The sequence below is a fragment of the Benincasa hispida genome, chromosome 1 (genome assembly GCF_027475165.1).
Source record: "Benincasa hispida cultivar pf3 chromosome 1, pf3_genome.v1.1, whole genome shotgun sequence".
Lineage (NCBI taxonomy): Eukaryota > Viridiplantae > Streptophyta > Magnoliopsida > Cucurbitales > Cucurbitaceae > Benincasa > Benincasa hispida.
The window spans coordinates 18549572-18567178 of NC_143478.1; the positions used below are offsets into that span (position 1 = coordinate 18549572).

The following is a 17607-nucleotide window of genomic DNA, read 5'->3' on the forward strand; positions in this document are numbered from 1 at the left end:
AAACTTTTAAAGAACTCTGGAGGGATTTCATCTATTTATAGGCGTTGGTCATCTCCAGCTTGGTGATGGGCAACATTAAAGTCCATGCCCTGGTCAGCCGCTTGACACTCGGAAGCTTTTCAGACTCTGCCTGCTGCAGGTGCCCATACTTGCAAGTGGTGATTTGACACAAATAGCCTGAATCAATGAATCTTCTTTGCGTTGAATCCCTTCGACACATGGCCCATGCGTTAGAATTTTGCCTGCGACATTTCTTAATCATGTGTTAGCTTCTTATTGAAATCCTGCAATATAATGCGTTAGTGCCACAACATTTAGTAATAAACATTCTTTTGCATGAGTTTGCTAATGTTTGAGTAATTCCATGCATTTCTTCTAAAAATGAGGAGATTTTATCATTAAAAACCTTAGTTGTTCCAACTTAAGAGCCAAAATAACTTGTATTTCTACAAGTTAGCACCACCCCCAAATTTGAATAATGCTTGTCCTCAAGCATTTCATAAATAATTCTTTGTTATCTCCCTTGTCTTTAGTGTGCAGAGTTCGCCTCTCATCATATTCAATTATAAGCTTGAGACAAGAGTTTAGAAAATGTAACGTAGATTGACTCTTTTCTAAAAGGAATAATGTTTAGTTTCAGGTACAATAAGCCTTTTATCAATAACTCCTTTCGTTTCTCAAAACATTCCCATTTTTTTGTAAACTAGCAATGCATTAGATGCTCTTTTTAAGATAGATGCCGGATAAAAAGAAAAAATATGAATTTTCAATTACCCATGCGTTGTTCCAAGTATCCCACTTCCGTTTTGGCTTGTCCCCACGAGTGTCATGCGAGCATCCAACTACGAGTGAGAACCCTTCACAACTAAACTCATATCTAATATTCATGCGTTTCAAGATACAACTTCTTTAGACTAGATAGAGGAGTTTTATGGTATGCATTGGTCTAGGAGACTTAACTTCGTTTTGGCTTGCCCCCACGGGTGTCATGCGAGCATCCAACTATGGCTAAGTGCCTGTTCCAACTTTTTAACTTATGCCGCTTTGAAGTTTTTCTTTTGAAGTAATGACAGAGGAGTTGCGTTTAACATTTTTCTATTTTGTTCCCTTTCTTTTTTATGTATTCAGTTAATGCGTCTAAACTCGGATTTTCCTCATCCCCAAATTTGGAGATGAGCTAAATCCTCATTGCTAAAAGAGATACAAAATTTCGAAAAGGCTTTGAGAATTCCGAAAGGAGTTTTGAATTAAAGCTTGCATGCGTTAGAAAGAAAACATGTAGTCTTTTTAGAGAAGTTCAGGCTTTGTTGATTTTTCTAACGCCTACTCTATACTTATAGATTTCATATTGTTGATATCATTGAGGTAAGGCAAAGCACAAGACTAGAAAATAGCTAAAGAACAAAAAAAGTATGCAAGGTCAAACGTAGGAAAAAAATGATAGAAATTTTTCATTCATTTTCATAGAATAACATGAAATAAACAGCAAGTCAAACAAATACAAAAGATCATCAAGTAAATTAAAATACAAAATAACCAACACCCCAAAAATTTATTGTGCTGGTGCGTCATCCCTGCGTTCTTCTGCATGGTCTTCATCCATAAAGCACAAAGGGTTTCTAAGATGAGCAGGTAGTAGAGGCAGGGCAAACATTTCAACCAAGACTTGATTAATGTACTACATTGTATAAACAAATTGGTCTTGCATCCTTCTTGTTTGCTGTCGTAAGTAATCTCTTAGAACCCTATTTTGTTGTTGAAGACCTTCAATGGACACGACCAATGGTCTGAGCTGATCATTGATGAAAGTTTTCAACTCTTCAATGTCAGTGCTGCGTTGAGGTGGTGCTGGCTCTTCACTTCTTTCAACTGGGTCTTCATTGCGTTACTCGACCCTAACCCAGTTGGTTCAAAAATGGTTGGAGGAGGCATAAAATTGGGAATTGGACTTGATGAGGGCAAAGAAAGGGGGCAAGGGATGTCTTGATCTATATCAGTAGGTTCTTGGTGCGTTGGATCAAGACTCCCTTCTGGCGGGGCCACTGGTGAGTTTTGGAGAGTAAAGTTTAGGGTTGGTCGTGCTTCTTCATCCGTAAGTTCAAGCTCTGCTTCGTAATCTTCGTGCTCTGAAGCTTCATCGCTATGTTTAATTATCCGGACACGTCTTCTTTTGGGGGTGCGTTTAGATGATCGAGGTCTAGCTGCCACTTTTTTGGGAGGTAAGGCAGGCTGATGTGGCGACCGCAAAGTAAACGCCTAATTAACTTGATGTACATCAGACCGTCGATCTCTTCATGATCATCCCCCAGAGGGATGCCTCCGCGCTCACACAGTGCGTTGATCAGCCATGGAAAATAAAGTTGTCCTTTTGGTTTGGTTTTGATGGTTTTGATCTGATCCCTTATTATTCTCCCAACATCTAAAGGGATGAACTGCATGATATAATGATAGCCAAGATGCGTTCTTTCGACAATGTTTCATCATGCGTTGTAAGCATGATGCTTCTCTTAATCAGATAATACCATAGATACGCGTCTGGGTTTAGGTTCCTGGAAACTAGCATCATTGCTCCATTTCTAGACGTTTACCATTTGCTTCCAGGCTTGGCTACCACTCTTAACGCATCTTCAAGTTGGCTCAGCGTTGGTCGTTCCAAGATGCGATTGCCTTCTGCGTCTAGATTACTCACGATTTTGAACACTTCATTGATCTTATCAGCTGAGAAGTGCACCAACACCCCATCAACAAATGTTGTATTCTTCTCAATTTCGAACTCACTGTTGTAGAACTGGCAGACAAGGTTGGGCCAAATTCTTGTATGCCCAACGCAGAACCAAAACCTAACCCATTGCATCTATGGTTTTAGTAATGTATGCTAGCAGCGAGTTGCGTTCGGGAAAGAAGCCTTTCTCTGCAAGAATATCATTGAATTGGCACTTCCTTCCCGTGGTCTTTTTAGGTAACGCGTCAGTTACCTTGCGCTTGCCCACCACATGTTCCTTGGCTTCCTACACCAGCTCTCTTAATTCGTTCTCCAATTTCCTTTGGAGAGCTGACTTCCTTCGCCCCTGCCTTACGGGCTGATAATCTTCCAATTCCTTCTCTAATGCGTATGCCTTAAGCAGTTCCCACGCATTGCATCCTCAGGACCAGATGCTGACTGCTCATCTTCTTCCCCCAAGATTAATTTTCTCTTTCTTGTCACTCTCTTTGCTTTTGAGTGCCCTTCATTCACGTCAGTTTGACGTGATTGCGACACGTCTGGACCAAATCCCTTTTCTTCATCTTCTTCTTCTAACTTTTCTTCGAGCATCATTGTGTAACGCTCCACTTCGTGTGTTAAGTGGGTCGGAACACATCACTTGCTCTTCTTCTTGGCCTTGATTCAGACTTGCTAAGATAGCTCCAAACACTTCTTGCTCATTCCGTCGAGCCAATTCCGCTAATTCTTCGAGGTTATGCTCTAACGCAGGACTGTTAGAGCTGGGCCTAGGTGAGGTAATTGGTGAGGTGCCTGATGGGGTATGCAGCGACCCAGGGGATGAGATGATAATGGGTGAATGCGCGGTTGGCTGGATGCATCTGCTTCAACTGAGCAAATGGTGGCCAAGGGTTGGATTGACAGTAGAAGAGGTGGACGCACGACTGACGATGGGGCGTTATAGAGGTAGACTGGGATGAGGTCATAGGTCGCACCCACCGAAGTGATGTTAATGAATGGTGGTAGGGCGGGCTTGGTATATGGCTTCTTGGCAGCCGTAGATGACGAAGGACCCTGCCTTAGTTTTGAAGGGGTTTTAGGTTTTGGTTTAGGGGTGGTTTTGTGTTGTTGGGTGGTCTTAGAAGGAAGGATTGTGATGGTTTTGGTGGGCTTCCATTGAGACGATCGCTGGGAAGTGGAGGATGCTCCGCCGTGCAGAGGTTTGGTTGGGACAGAGGTTTTTAAGGTCTGTTGAGGGCTTGGGGGAGGCAATGTTGAAATAGACGAGGAGGAGAAAGAGCTTACCAGCGAGACGTCTCCAAAGCTCATTGATTGATTATGACTATCAGACGCTGAGGACATCGTGGTTGAAGAGTGGCCGGAGAAATGCTTGAGTGAACGGTGGTGAGGGAAACGAGAGGTGCTAGGGTTTTTCTTTTTTTCTTTCTCAGAGATGTCGAGGGCAATGAAGAAGAAGAAAATGAAGGGTCTCGATTTTTATAAGCTGGGGAGAGAGACAGGGGTGATGTTAGGCGGCGCTTGACATCTGCTATTAATGCAAAGTCAAAGGGATGTTTCATGGGTTTCCAAGCACTCGAGTGCTTTGCATTTTTGAGACGCGTCCTTTTGACTTGGGCCATGCGTTAGACTTAAGTCTAACGTGTTCGTTTATTCCTATCCCGATTATACACAACTTTTTTTTTAAAAAAAATTTAAAACTAGAAAATCTCTAACTATGAAGGTAATAATAATGAACAATCAATCTTAAAACGCAGACAAACAAATAAAGTAAATTCAAACGCAACAATAAAATGCGCAATGCAAAAGGAATTAAGGAAGAGGAAGCGTCCCTGGAATATGTGTCGATGCAAACGTAGGGATGCTTCAACGCAAGCCTCAGTTGGCTTCGTGTAGTACGAGGATGACTTTTGACGTTCTATGCCATCTTCAAAGTATGGCTTCACTATTTTGCCATTTACTTTGAATGCGTTTGTGCCATCCTCCTATGTTAATTCTACTGCTCCATGGGGAAAGACGGTTTTAATGATGAATGGTCATGACCACCTTGACTTTAACTTCCCTGGGAACAAACACAATTGTGAATTGAATAATAAAACTTTTTGGCCAACAACAAACTATTTCTTACTAATGCGTTGGTCGTGGCAATGTTTGGTTTTCTCCTTGTAGAGCTTGTTGTTCTCGTATGCGTTCAACCGCCAGTCCTCAAGCTCATTAAGCTGAAGATTGCGTTGATCGCCCATGGCGTCCAAGTTTAAATTTAGCTTTTTTACTACCCAGAAAGCTTTGTGCTCCAACTCTAGGGGTAAGTGATAAGCTTTTCCAAATACTAAAGAGTATGGAGACATACTTATGGGGGTCTTGTAGGCAGTTCTGTAGGCCTAGAGTGCTTCATCCAGCCTCTATGCCCAGTCTTTCTACGATGCGTTGACAACTTTTTTCAGGATAGATTTTATTTCCCAATTGGATACCTCAGCTTGACCGTTCATTTATGGGTGGTAGGCGGTAGCGATCTTGTGCCTAACATTATATTTGGCAAGTAATTTAGAAATGATGTGATTAATGAAATGCGTACCTTCGTCACTTATCAATGCTCTTGGCGTTCCAAAGCGTGTGAAGATGTTCCTAGTAAGAAACTTAGAAATAGTGGACGCATCATTTCTGGCACAAGCTACTACTTCTACCCACTTTGATACATAGTCAACTGCAAGCAGGATATAGTTGGCCACAAGACAGGGAAAAAGGTCCCATAAAATCAATGCCCCAAACATTAAATAATTCAACTTCAAGAATATTGTTCAAGGGCATTGCGTCCCTTGATGAGATATTCTCGATGCGTTAGCAGGGATCACATTTACGAACATACTTCCTCCCGTCTTTGAAGAGGGTGGGTCAGAAGTATCCGCTTTGAAGGACCTTCGCAACGGTTCTTTGCCCACCAAAATGCCCTCTGTAAGCAGAGTCATAAAACTCAGCCAAAATGCATTGTGTTTCTTCCTCCGGAACGCATCGACGTATTATAGAGTCGGGGCCTTGTTTATAGAGAAACGGTTCATCCCAAAAATAAAATTTGTTGTCATGTACTAACCGTTTCTTTTGGTGAGAATTGAAATTCCCAGGGAATTGCTTGGTAGTTAAGTAATTAACTATGTCCGCGTACCAAGGTTCCCTGCCTTCAACTCTTAACAAGCTTTCATCAGGAAATGAATCTTTGATTTCATTTTCTTGATCTTGCATTTCCAGATTTTCTAATCTGGATATGTGGTCAGCCACCTGGTTCTCAGTCCCCTTTCTGTCCTGAATATTAATGTCAAATTCCTGTAATAGCAGCACCCATCTTATTAATCTTGGTTTTGCGTCCTTTTTACTCATCAGGAACTTTATGGCTGAGTGATCTGTATAGATGGTGGTTGATGCACCAACTAAATAAGATCTAAACTTCTTGATGCCAAACACTACAACCAACATTTATTTTCCCGTGGTTTTGTAGTGTTCCTGAGAGTCATTCAGTGTTTTGGACACGTAAGAGATGGGATGTATCAAATTTCTTTTCTTCTGCCCCAACATGGTGCCTATTGCAACATCACTCGCATCGCACATGAGGATAAAACATTGTGTCCAATCCGGTGCTATTAGTACCAGAGCTGTAGTCAACACATATTTCAATGTTTCAAATGCGTCATAACAGTCGTCATTGAAATCGTAGGACTGGTTCGCTTCTAGTAATGCACTCAGAGGTTGCGCAATTTGAGAAAATCCTCTAACGAACCTTCGATAGAAGCCAGCATGTCCTAGAAAACTTCGTAGAGCTTTAACATTTGATGGTGGTGGAAGTTTAGCTATGACATCTATCTTGGCTTCATCAACTTCCAACCCAGCTTTAGATAATTTGTGGCCTAAGACAATTCCTTCAGTCACCATGAAGTGACATTTTTCCCAATTCAGCACAAGGTTCGTTTCCTCACATCGAGCAAGGATGGCCTCCAAATTATCTAAGCATGATTGGAATGAGTCTCCAAAGACTCAGAAATCGTCCATGAAGACTTCAACGGTCTTCTCCAAGAAGTTAGAGAAAATTGCCATCATACACCTTTGGAATGTTCCAGGTGCGTTGTATAGCCTAAAGGGCATGCGTCCGAACGCAAATTTTCCAAAGGGACAGGTGAATGTTGTCTTTTCCTGATCTTCTGGGTCAATCAAAATTTGGTTATAACCAGAGTATCCATCGAGAAAACAATAAAATTCTTTTCTAGCAAGTCTATCAAGAATTTGGCCAATGAAAGAAAGGGGGAAGTGGTCTTTCTTGGTTGCCACGTTGAGCTTCCTATAGTCTATACAGATACGCCAGCCCGTGACAGTTCTTGAAGGAATGAGTTCATTATTGCTATTGACTATCACAGTTGTTCCCCCTTTCTTGGGAACGTATTGGACTGGGCTTACCCAGCTACTGTCAGATATAGGATAGATCACTCCTGCGTCCAACCATTTTAAGATTTCTTTCTTGACCACTTCTTGCATTATAGGGTTCAGCCTTTTTTAAGGCTCAATTGATCCTGACTGCCCTTCTTCAAGCCTGATTTTATGCATGCAATAAGATGAGCTGATGCCACAGATATCCGCTAGCGTCCGACCTATTGCACGCATGTGCTTTTGCAACATTTGCAAAAGAGAATGTTTGTTAGGCTCAATAAGATTCGCAGAAATAATTACAGGTAAAGTTTTGTTTGTTCCAAGGAAGGCATATTTCAGGTGACTAGGTAACGGTTTCAACTCAAGTTCTGGTGGTTTCTCTAGTGATGGACGTGTTGGTTTCATCCGCCGCTCACTCATACTTGGCGGCTCTGGTTCTTTCATTTCTCCTCCAACGCAAGGACCTCGCACACTTGGGTCACTTCTTCTTTAGGAAACTCTATACTATTCAGTTGACAATCTTCACTATCCGGGAATTTTAATGCGTTTAACACATTAAACTTCACCTCTTGATTGTCTACGCGCATAGTCAATTCTCCTTTATGCACATCTATTAAAACTTTCCCAGTGGCTAGGAAGGGGCGTCCAAGGATAATTGGTACATTCCTGTCCGCTTCATAGTCTAAGATGATAAAATCTGCTGGGAATATGAAGTTGTCAACTTTTACCAGAACATCTTCAATCCTTTCTTCAGGGTACTTGATCGTTCTGTCAGCGAGTTGAAGAGTAACAGAAGTGGTTTGTGCTTCACATATTCCCAATTTCTTGAAGATTGAGAGTGGCATGAGATTAATGCTTGCTCCCAAATCGCACAACACATGTCCCACATCCAACCCTCCTATCGAGCACATAATTGTAAAGCTCCCAGGGTCCTTCTGTTTCTTGGGTAGACTGTTGCTTACTAATGCATTGCACTCCTGCGTTAGCACAATTACCTCCGTCTCGCTGACTCTCATTTTCTTTGTCAAAATGTCCTTAAAAAATTTGACATATTTTGGCATTTGCTCCAAAGCTTCTACAAGTGGAATAATGATATGCAATTGCCTGAGGAGCTCAAGAAAATGCTTAAATTTTTGTTAATCATTCTTCTTCATCAAACGTCTAGGAAATGGTGCGTTCAGCGGCACCGCAGGTTTTCCCGTGTTAGATGTGCTTGGCTCTGAATGACTTGTGGTTTCAGGCGTTCTTTCTTCTTGATCTTCTACTGCCATTGAACGTGTATTGTGTTCTTTTGAAGGACTGTTGTTTCTTGGATTCATTCTTCTTTCTTCAAGAGCTTTTCCACTTCGCAACGTCATCGCGTGACATTGCACCTTTCCATTGTTGTTCCTAGGAGTTTTAGTGTTTCTAGGCAAAACTCCAGGCTACCTATTCTTCAACTCGCTCGCTATCTGCCCTACTTGTATCTGTAGGTTTCTGATAGACGATGCCTGGCTTTTCAGCAAAGCATCATTTTGGGCGATGTACTCCTTCAATAGGTTCTCAAGTGGAGATCTTGAACTTGACAACTGACCTCCTCTATTAAAGGAATGTTGGTGTTGCTGATGCATTGGTTGGAATGCAGGCGACGATCCTTGCCTTTGTTGTTGGTTTGCCCCTGGGTGGTGCTCCTGTTGGTTTTCTGTCCAAGAAAAATTTGGATGGTTCCTCTATCCGGGATTATATGTATTGGAAAATGGGTTGTTTTTAATGAGGCATACTGATTTTGAGTTTTGTGGGCAATCAATATAGGAATGAGGATCTCCACAGCCCACACAACTAACCATGGGCTGCCTGAATGCTTCTAACTGATTCACCTTCTACTGGTTTGATGCGTTCCCTAGCGATATGTTCTGCAAAAGGATGGTCATCGTAGCCACTTGTGCAGATAGTTTGGCTATTACGTAATTAATAGAATGAACATTCTGAGATCTCTTCTTCTTGTCAGCTCTTGCGTTATACGAATCGTCCACCCATTCCATGTTGTGCTCAGCAATGTGGTCTAATATCTTCTTAGCCTCAGTGTAAGATTTATCCATAATTCCAATAGTTACAGCCGCGTCGGCTGCCATCTGCGATGCTCTATTCAATCTACCATAAAAAGTCTCCATCTGGATAGTTAGTTGTAGTCCATGATTCGGGCAATTTTTTACCAATCCCTTAAAACGCTCCCATGCAGCGCTTAAGGTTTCAACTTCTTCTTGCTCAAAATTCATAATCTCTCGATGCCTTCTTGCATTAGTGGTGGGTGGGAAGTATTTTTGCATAAATTTCTCCACTAACTTCTTCCAGGTTGTGATTTCACTAGGCTCCAATGAGCTTACCCATTGTTTTGCATCATTACGCAAAGAATAGGGAAACAAAGATAGCCTGATCGCTTCTGGGGTGATTCCAGGAATCACGAATGAGTTACAAATTTCCAAGAAATGTTTCATGTGTTTTGAGGATCTTCTCCACGACCACCCCCAAATTGTCCAGCAGTCTAGAGCATTTGAAGCATTACAGATTTCATCTCAAATCTCGTCCCATCTGGCATTGGGTATATGATTCCTGGGGAGAAATCATACAATACAGGAGACACATACTTCCTCATGGGACGCGTGCTACTGTTCGCCATTAGGATCGGATTTTGCGCAGCATGAGCTAGTTGTTGAGCTAAGTTCTAATTTGTCTGGTTGTCCGCCATTGCTTGTTGCCTGTTCTGTTGTCTAAGAAGTTGTTGCCTCAACCTTCGACGAAGATTAGATTGGTTTCTACGTCGGAAGGTCTTTTCAATCTCGGGGTCGTATATAAGTTTAGGAGTGATCTCCCTGCTCATAAACATTCACAAGCTTAGGCTTAGCTCATAATACTCCCTCGACTGAAGTGTTCCTACAAAAAATACAAACGAAGTTTCTGGTTAGTTTTGTTTCTGAATCCCCGGCAACGACGCCAAAAACTTATTCATTGCTATCGTGATTAAAGTTTGGAGTGTATTGTATAAAATAAATTGGAAGAATAAGTTCTAAGTATGAATGATGCATTGATGCTTTGATTTGTTTATGTATTTGTAACGCGTTGGTGCGTTAGAAATGTGCAACAGAAGGCACGACACTCCTCTTATTGACGTTCAAGTTTTCCTAAACCAGACCCAAGTATAAATCCAATTTAGGTTCCTGGTAAGTCTAGGGTCGAACTCAGGGATTCAGGTTAAGCTAACGCAGACCTTGCGTTGTAGTTGTTATAGGTGTTAGCTTTAGGGCTTCAATCAAACCAAGTATTTTGATGATAACAAACTCAGATTTTTTTACTAACATTTTCAGCGTTTCAGAGTTACTATCTTGTAGAGCTCGGAAAGACGATTCCAACGAAATTTGAATCACTCAAATCGGAGTTCAAACGAGAAAGTTATAAGCAAAAGAAGTCTGGAGAGGAAATCTAACATGGCAGTGACACGTGGCACCTTGCTGACGTGGCATCCGACGTGGTGGCTGACGTGGCACACAAACGGTCAATTTTGCTGATGTGGCACTCCAACGATCACTTTTGCTTGCGTGGCGATGATGTGGCACATGATGTGGTAGTGACGTGGCGACCGTGGACGAATAAGATAATGACAAGTGGCAGCTGATATTTAAAAAAAAAAGGAAAAGGAGGAGAAATCGTTAGTTGACGCGTGGATCAATAGTATGGTGACATGTGGCGTGGTTAAAGATTTTTCAGCCTTTTCAAATTTGATTTTATTTCTAAATTGTCATCCTTCAAATCCTTTTTTATTCTCCAAATCTCAATAATTCCATTTTTTCAATTCCTCTCTTAATTACAAATCCTTTCCTTTTCAATTCCTCTATTGATTACAAATCCTTTCCTTTTCTATTTTTATTCAATCTCCACCCTTCATTTGCAATCATATCAAATGGCCAAAATTTGTCCCCCTCGCCTATAAATTCAACTTGATTTTACTCTTCATTGACACACCAAAAGCTATCAAGTCTTAAGCTCTCACTTCTCTCTACACTCAAATTTTTGTCCTCTTTGCTCCTAAATTGGCCTAGAGTTATTTTTGTGAGTTTTTTTTAGTGTTCAACTTATGTATTTAGCCTTCAAGAGGTAATATTGTGAGGTTTTCTTTTAAGTTTTGGGAATTGTATTAAGGTGTGGGTACACCTTGGGTTGTGAGAAAAAGAAATTGGTTTAATCCTGAACCAGTAAAAAGGATATTGAGTTTCTTTTTAGCCTAAGAAAAAGAGGGCCGTATGTTGATTTGGTCCTCACCTGCAAGAGGATCACTTAGTGAAATACCTAAGAAGGAGTCTTGGAGAGTGGAGTAGGCAATTTGTCGAACCACTATAATTCCCGGTGTTTTCTCTTCCTATCTCTCTTTTATTTCTGGTTTTCAATTTTTTGCTTCTTGTCTTAGTTATTTTTTAATCTTTCCTAATTGCATGATTTAATTTTTAGTGTGTTATTTAAATTTATCCTTGATTAATTGTCTTTAAATTTGAAGTTATCATAGCTTGCATGATTTAAGTTTTGTCTTGCATAAATTTTCTTTAATCAAATTAGTGGGTTAACTTTATTGAGCATTGTTTAAAGATAAAATTATTTTTTAAAAATTGGTAGTCAACCCTATTCACTCCCCCTCTAGTGTTGCCTTTAGATCCTACAGTAGGGATTTCCTAAATGTATGAAGGAATGTGTTATTTACACTAAGGTGTTGTGCTTGTGCAAGAAGATACAAAAGAGTTGAGTAGAGAATGATGGGTCGTGTGGAAATGGATTTTAGTGCAAGTGGTATGCGTCGATCTAAGATGAGTGTACACGAACTAGAATGTGATGAATGAGATGATTTTTTTATCTTTGTTTATGCGTTAGATTTTATTCAACACTTCTCAATGCGAATAACATACAAAACCTATCTCTAGGATGCATTCGTCAAACATAGGATGCAATAAAAACCAGTAAATCTATCTCTAGATATACTAGGCGTTCCACTTGATGCGGGCTTATTTATTCTCTCGAATAATCTAAGCTAAAGATGCTTTTACCAGTTGATCAAGTTGGCTTAAGCGTTTGAAATGAAATTTTGCATGAAGTATAGATGCATCCAACATAAACAAGAAATAAACAATGGCAAAGTGTGATGGATCAAATATATGAATTTTATAAAGAAGCAGATTGTCTTTACAAAATCAATATGAAAGTACGAAAGTGATAAATGAGATGAAAGGAACTGAGTCAAGCCGCAGAGTACAATCTCTTGTATTTCTTTGGCTCAATTCTATTTGTGTACAATCACTTGTATAGGAATTGGATGAAGTGTCTCTCTCCAGCTTGGCTTCCTTCGCTCCTTGACCGACAGTGATGGTGGTTCTCTTCCCTTCCGCTCTTCTTGGCACCACAGTACAGCTTCTATAAACTACGACTATGCTAATACCGAGAGTGAGAACTTGAAAATTTCTGAACTTCGAACTCTGGAGGGATTTCATCTATTTATCATCTCCAGCTTAATGATGGGTAGCATTAAAGTCCATCTCTGGTCAACCGCCTGACACTCGGAAGCTTTTCAGACTCCGCCTGCTGCAGGTGCCCATACTTGCAAGTGGTGATTTGACACAAACAGCCTGAATCAATGAATCTTCTTTGCATTGAATCCCTCTGACGCATGGCCCATGCATTAGAACTTTGCCTGCAACACTTCCCAATCATGAAATCCTGCACTATAACGCGTTAGTGCCGCAGTATTTAGTAATAAACATTCTTTTGCACGAGTTTGCTAATGTTTGAGTAATTCCATGCTTTTCTTCTAAAAATGAGGAGATTTTATCATTCAAAACCTTAGTTGTTTCAGCTTAAGAGCCAAAATAACTTGTATTTCTACAAGTTATCAACAATCGTATAGTATGCCAAGTTTGCTAAACGATCGTATACCATTTTCTAAATGATCGTTCAGTAAAATCTACACGATCGTGTAGTTTCTCCTAAACGATAAATATTTTGCTATACGATAGCATCTTTTCCTCTCCCACTTGTACGCCTACACTATCCATGCTTCCTCCTTCCTCTACCAAATTCACCAAAGACAACGCTTTGGGTTGTTACTCCGAGAATACCTGGGGCTCTTTTCTGGTGGTGTCGTCCCCGCGGTGTTTGTGTTCGTGCGATTGTTGATCGGGTAGATATTTCCGCTGCTTTAAGTTTTGAAGTTTGAAGAATGTCTTCAACTGGTATGGAAACTCTCTCCCTCGTTTATTTTTGTTCAAAGCATGCCTTTAATTGACTGTTCGTTTGCATATCTGTGCGATTGAATGTATATTGTGTATTTCGGTCACTGTGAAATTGGAGTGATCCGAATGCGCTCATGGAACTCTTAAGTAAAAGATCCTTTATATATATTAACTAACTTAATATATATAAATATTAAACTATATTTATATCACATGTAACATATAGGGGATGTTTGGCTCACCAACATGAGTTGAGTTGATATAATATACCAATTCATTGTTTAGCCCACCAACTTTAAATGTTGGTGGAGTTGAGTTGGTAATTTTACCAACTCACCCTAACTTACCCCAACTCTTCCTTCTTCTTATGTTTTCAATGGCTCTACCCATTGGCCACCGTCACACTTCAAAAACTAACTTCGGGCTTTGACAACCACCTCCGATGACAACTATGATGATCAACTCCAGGCTTTGACAACCACCTCCGATGATAATTCCAACGACGAAATTTGAACTTTGACAACCACCTCCAATGATAGCTCTGGCGATCAACTCCGAGCTCCGACAACCTTCATGCAACCAACTCCAACAACCAATTCTGGCCTCCGACAATCACCTCCGGTGACCCAACTTCGGCGACCACCTTTGCGCTACCAACTCCAACGACCATTTGGCTTCGACAACAAACTCCGATGACCAACTCTAACTATAAACTTTGATGAAAATCACCTTCGATGATCACCTTTGAGCGAACAACTCCAACGACCAACTCGGGGCTTTGACAACCTTCTTCGATGATCAACTTTGACGATCACTTTCGCTTATCCAACTCCGAGATTCGAAAACCACCCCCGATGATAAACTTTGACAACCAACTCAAAAATACCTTCATGTAATCAACTCTAGGCTCCGACAACCATCTTCAACTACAAACTCTAGCAAAAATCATCTTCGATAATCAACATTGTCTGGTAAGCCTGTAGCTCATTGAGTAGAGTAGTCAAATTTTATTCATTAATGCATTCAAAATTTGCAGAAAACTCTTCAGAAGAGATTCTAGAATAAAACCAACTTGACTTCTCTCATCCATGGCAGTACTGTTTACTTCTGCCATATGAAAGTGGACCATCATATCCAGGACATGTTTATAAATATAGGTCCCCATTTTGATGCGACTATTGTAAACGTACTTAATGGCATCCCTCGCAGAGATTCCATAATCTCTTTGGCAGTACTCTTATCCTCATGCTTCTTTTGTCAACACATTAGATAAGCTGGCGAGGATATAAGCACATGCTATATCATTAGCCTTGACCCATCTGTCATATACATCCCAAACATTTCGGTTTGTATTAGAGCTAGGAATGAGGATAGTCCTCAGTTAAGACAAACTGTAGATTGTCTATCACTAGTATCGTGTTCAAATTTTGATTTCTAATTCACATAATTATCTCCAATGAGTTTATCTGACGCCAACACTTGTATTATTGAACTTGTCATTCTGAAATTACATATCCAATCAAGTTTTAGCAATTTTAATAATTTACCCAAGATTATTCTTTTGCAACGATACTACATCAAAACATTCTTGACTAAATACTACCTCCAGAATAACTCATATTCTGATAGTCATTTAGGTACTGCTTTTGGTCAGACATTATTAACACTTAATAATTCTATAAATGTAGATCCGCCATTTTCGGATCTTATAGAATGGTATGAGTATCGCTCCAAAATGGAAAACAATACCCAAGACGGAACTATAAAACCCTATTCATTTTACTGAAGCCTGGGTTGTTCCGAATCCTATGTTACAACCTTCCGTGGAGATAGTCGTCATTAAACGACTAGCAAATGGTCGCTTAAAACTAACCAGCAGGTACAACATAAGAATCTCACGGTTCAGACTAATGAAAGAGACCGTAGGATATGTTGACACATTTCCTTCACCCATTTACTATGAACTACTTCCTCCGCTCACCTTATTATTGACGCATACATCCGCTCTCCGTAGGGAGGTCACTCCCAGGGTGACATGAAGCGTCATATGAATCTCACGGTGTGAACTATATGGAGACATGGCAGTTAAAATCGTACATTGGATTTCTGTTCGAACAACTTCCTCTTATTCACCAAAGTCTAAATTTAAGCTAAAAATACTCTCCATAGGGAGGTCACTCCCAGGGTGACACGAAGCACTACTTAAATTCAGACTGTGAACTCTTGGGAATGCAAGAGCTAAGAATAACATACCGAGTAGGTCATTAATTTCCCGCTGAAGTTTTCTAATAACTCTATCATATAGAAGTTATTCATTACCACTGAAGTGTTCTAACGTTTGGGTAACCTTATACTTAGGTTCTTTTCCGTTTAAATAAAAATAACCCTAAGTATATGTGGTTTATCCATGTATAACTCTTATAAATGGACTTAAACCTACGATGTCTAGGTGATAAACCCTTTTATTACCTCGTATCGCTCACGAATACTCATAAAACTGGTTACCAACACTCAATTATTCAACCATAATCCCCAGGTAGGAGGTGTTCCATAGACCGTCAACTTAAATACCCCCAACCTTCGACATGATTATATACCGATTGAGTTTGTAACCCTAGTTTTACAAGTTTAACGACCTATTTTAACTAATTAAAATAAGTGGTTAACCTACGTGAGCATGCAACTGTTCTTTGTTATGGATTTTAAATGTCTAACCCAATTTTATAATAGCTTATAAAACATTAGACATGCTAAACATCCACAACATACAGGCATTCAATATCTAATATAACACTTATATTAAATACAGGAAACCCTAACATGCATACTATATATTATAACAAATTATAACATACTTTCAATGCATGTTGCATGCTTCCTATGGTGGGATTTTAAATCTAAATGGCATACTATATGCACATACGAGATTTATTTAATTATAACATATATCCAAACATAAATAATTAAACACGTACTGATATGGTTTTAGTTTTGGCAAAAACAAGCAAACAAAAGCCTAACTATTACAAAAACAACTTCAACACTGCTCAAATCACTCCAAAACCGTTGAACTGGACCAACAGAGTCTGAGCCAGACCAACCACAAACCATTTGAAGGTGAACTGGACCAAACCTCAAGAGAACCGGTCGAACCGACTGATCTTGCTCTTGCCTAAAATCTCGCTAAGTCAGATCGTTATAGCATTGACGACCATCGTCATGCATTTGGCTTGATCGTTTAGCAACCAACACCTATCGTTTAAAAAAGCTACACGATCATATAGTTTTCGCCTTCTATCGTATAGTGTCATCGTCTAGTGCCGGAAGATGCTGCCTGATCGCTTAATGTCAAATACTATTGCATAGCTCCATCGTTTAGCACCGTGTCTTGATCGTTTAGCGCGTGCCTGAGGTAAGCAATCGCCTAGTGCTATTGCATAGAAATTGACGTATCGCTCAGCTGCCGTTGATAGGTAAACGATCATGTAAGCGATTGCTCAACGTTATTGCATAGCTCTTCGCCGCATCGCTTAGCTCCCGAACAAAGGTAAACGATCGCTCAGTGCCATCGCATAGCTCTTCCCTCATCGCTTAGCTCCCGATCAAAGGTAAATGATTGTGTAAACGATCGCTCAGCGTCATCGCATAGCGATTCGCCTCATCGCTTAGCTCCCACTTGAAGCTACACAATCGTATAGTGCCATCGCATAGCAAAACAACGCATCATTTAGCTCCTGAGGTAGACGATCGTCTAGCGCACAACACCTAAACGATTAATGCCTGAAGCTAGACGATCGTTTAGATTTTCCTTCATATCGTCTAACGCATGAAGCTAAACGATCGTTTAGCTACTGAAGCTTAATGACGATATGAACAGAGGCTGATCGTCTAGAATCTGTAACTTGGCCCCTTCGTTTGTTTCTTCGAATTATAGCTTAATTTCAACTCTAATGACTTTAAATAAATTACAGACTCTTGGGAAGACATTAAAGCTCATCAAGCAAGAGCCAATTACAAATTTAAACTGGAAATCAAAGAGAAATTAAAGGCCAAAACTAAAAAAACCATATCATTACAGTAGGTTTATATTTTCATACAAAACACCCACCAAACCAAAATTAATCCGAATTGAATGCTTATAAGATGCTCTGATACCAATTGTTGAATCGACACCAGCACGCAGCGGAAGAAATCAGGATCCATAAGCACTCTAATTCGTTAATTTTGGTTGAA

At 40.2% G+C, this 17607-nt stretch overlaps 1 protein-coding gene and 1 non-coding gene across 2 annotated transcripts; one reads left to right on the top strand and one right to left on the bottom strand.

The window, feature by feature from the left end:
- Nucleotides 1-7569: 7569 nt before the first annotated feature.
- On the bottom strand, nt 7570-8487 carry LOC150038303 (uncharacterized). The gene is made up of 2 exons (XM_090312616.1): nt 8289-8487; nt 7570-8204 (listed from the first exon to the last, which is right to left on the bottom strand). Exons 1-2 carry the CDS (start codon nt 8485-8487, stop codon nt 7570-7572), a joined length of 834 nt encoding a protein of 277 aa, XP_090168742.1.
- An 808-nt stretch (nt 8488-9295) lies between these two features.
- LOC120070448 (small nucleolar RNA R71) lies at nt 9296-9399 on the top strand. Its single transcript, XR_005479944.1, has one exon. It is a non-coding gene; the product is annotated as a small nucleolar RNA R71 (small nucleolar RNA).
- Nucleotides 9400-17607: the final 8208 nt, after the last annotated feature.

Coding starts and splice junctions, on each gene's coding strand:
- LOC150038303 (XM_090312616.1), bottom strand. CDS start 8,487: ATGACGTTGCGAAGTGGAAAAGCTCTTGAAGAAAGAAGAATGAATCCA. Junction 8,205..8,288: donor GAACGCACCATTTCCTAGAC/GTTTGATGAAGA, acceptor TTCCACTTGTAG/AAGCTTTGGAGCAAATGCCA.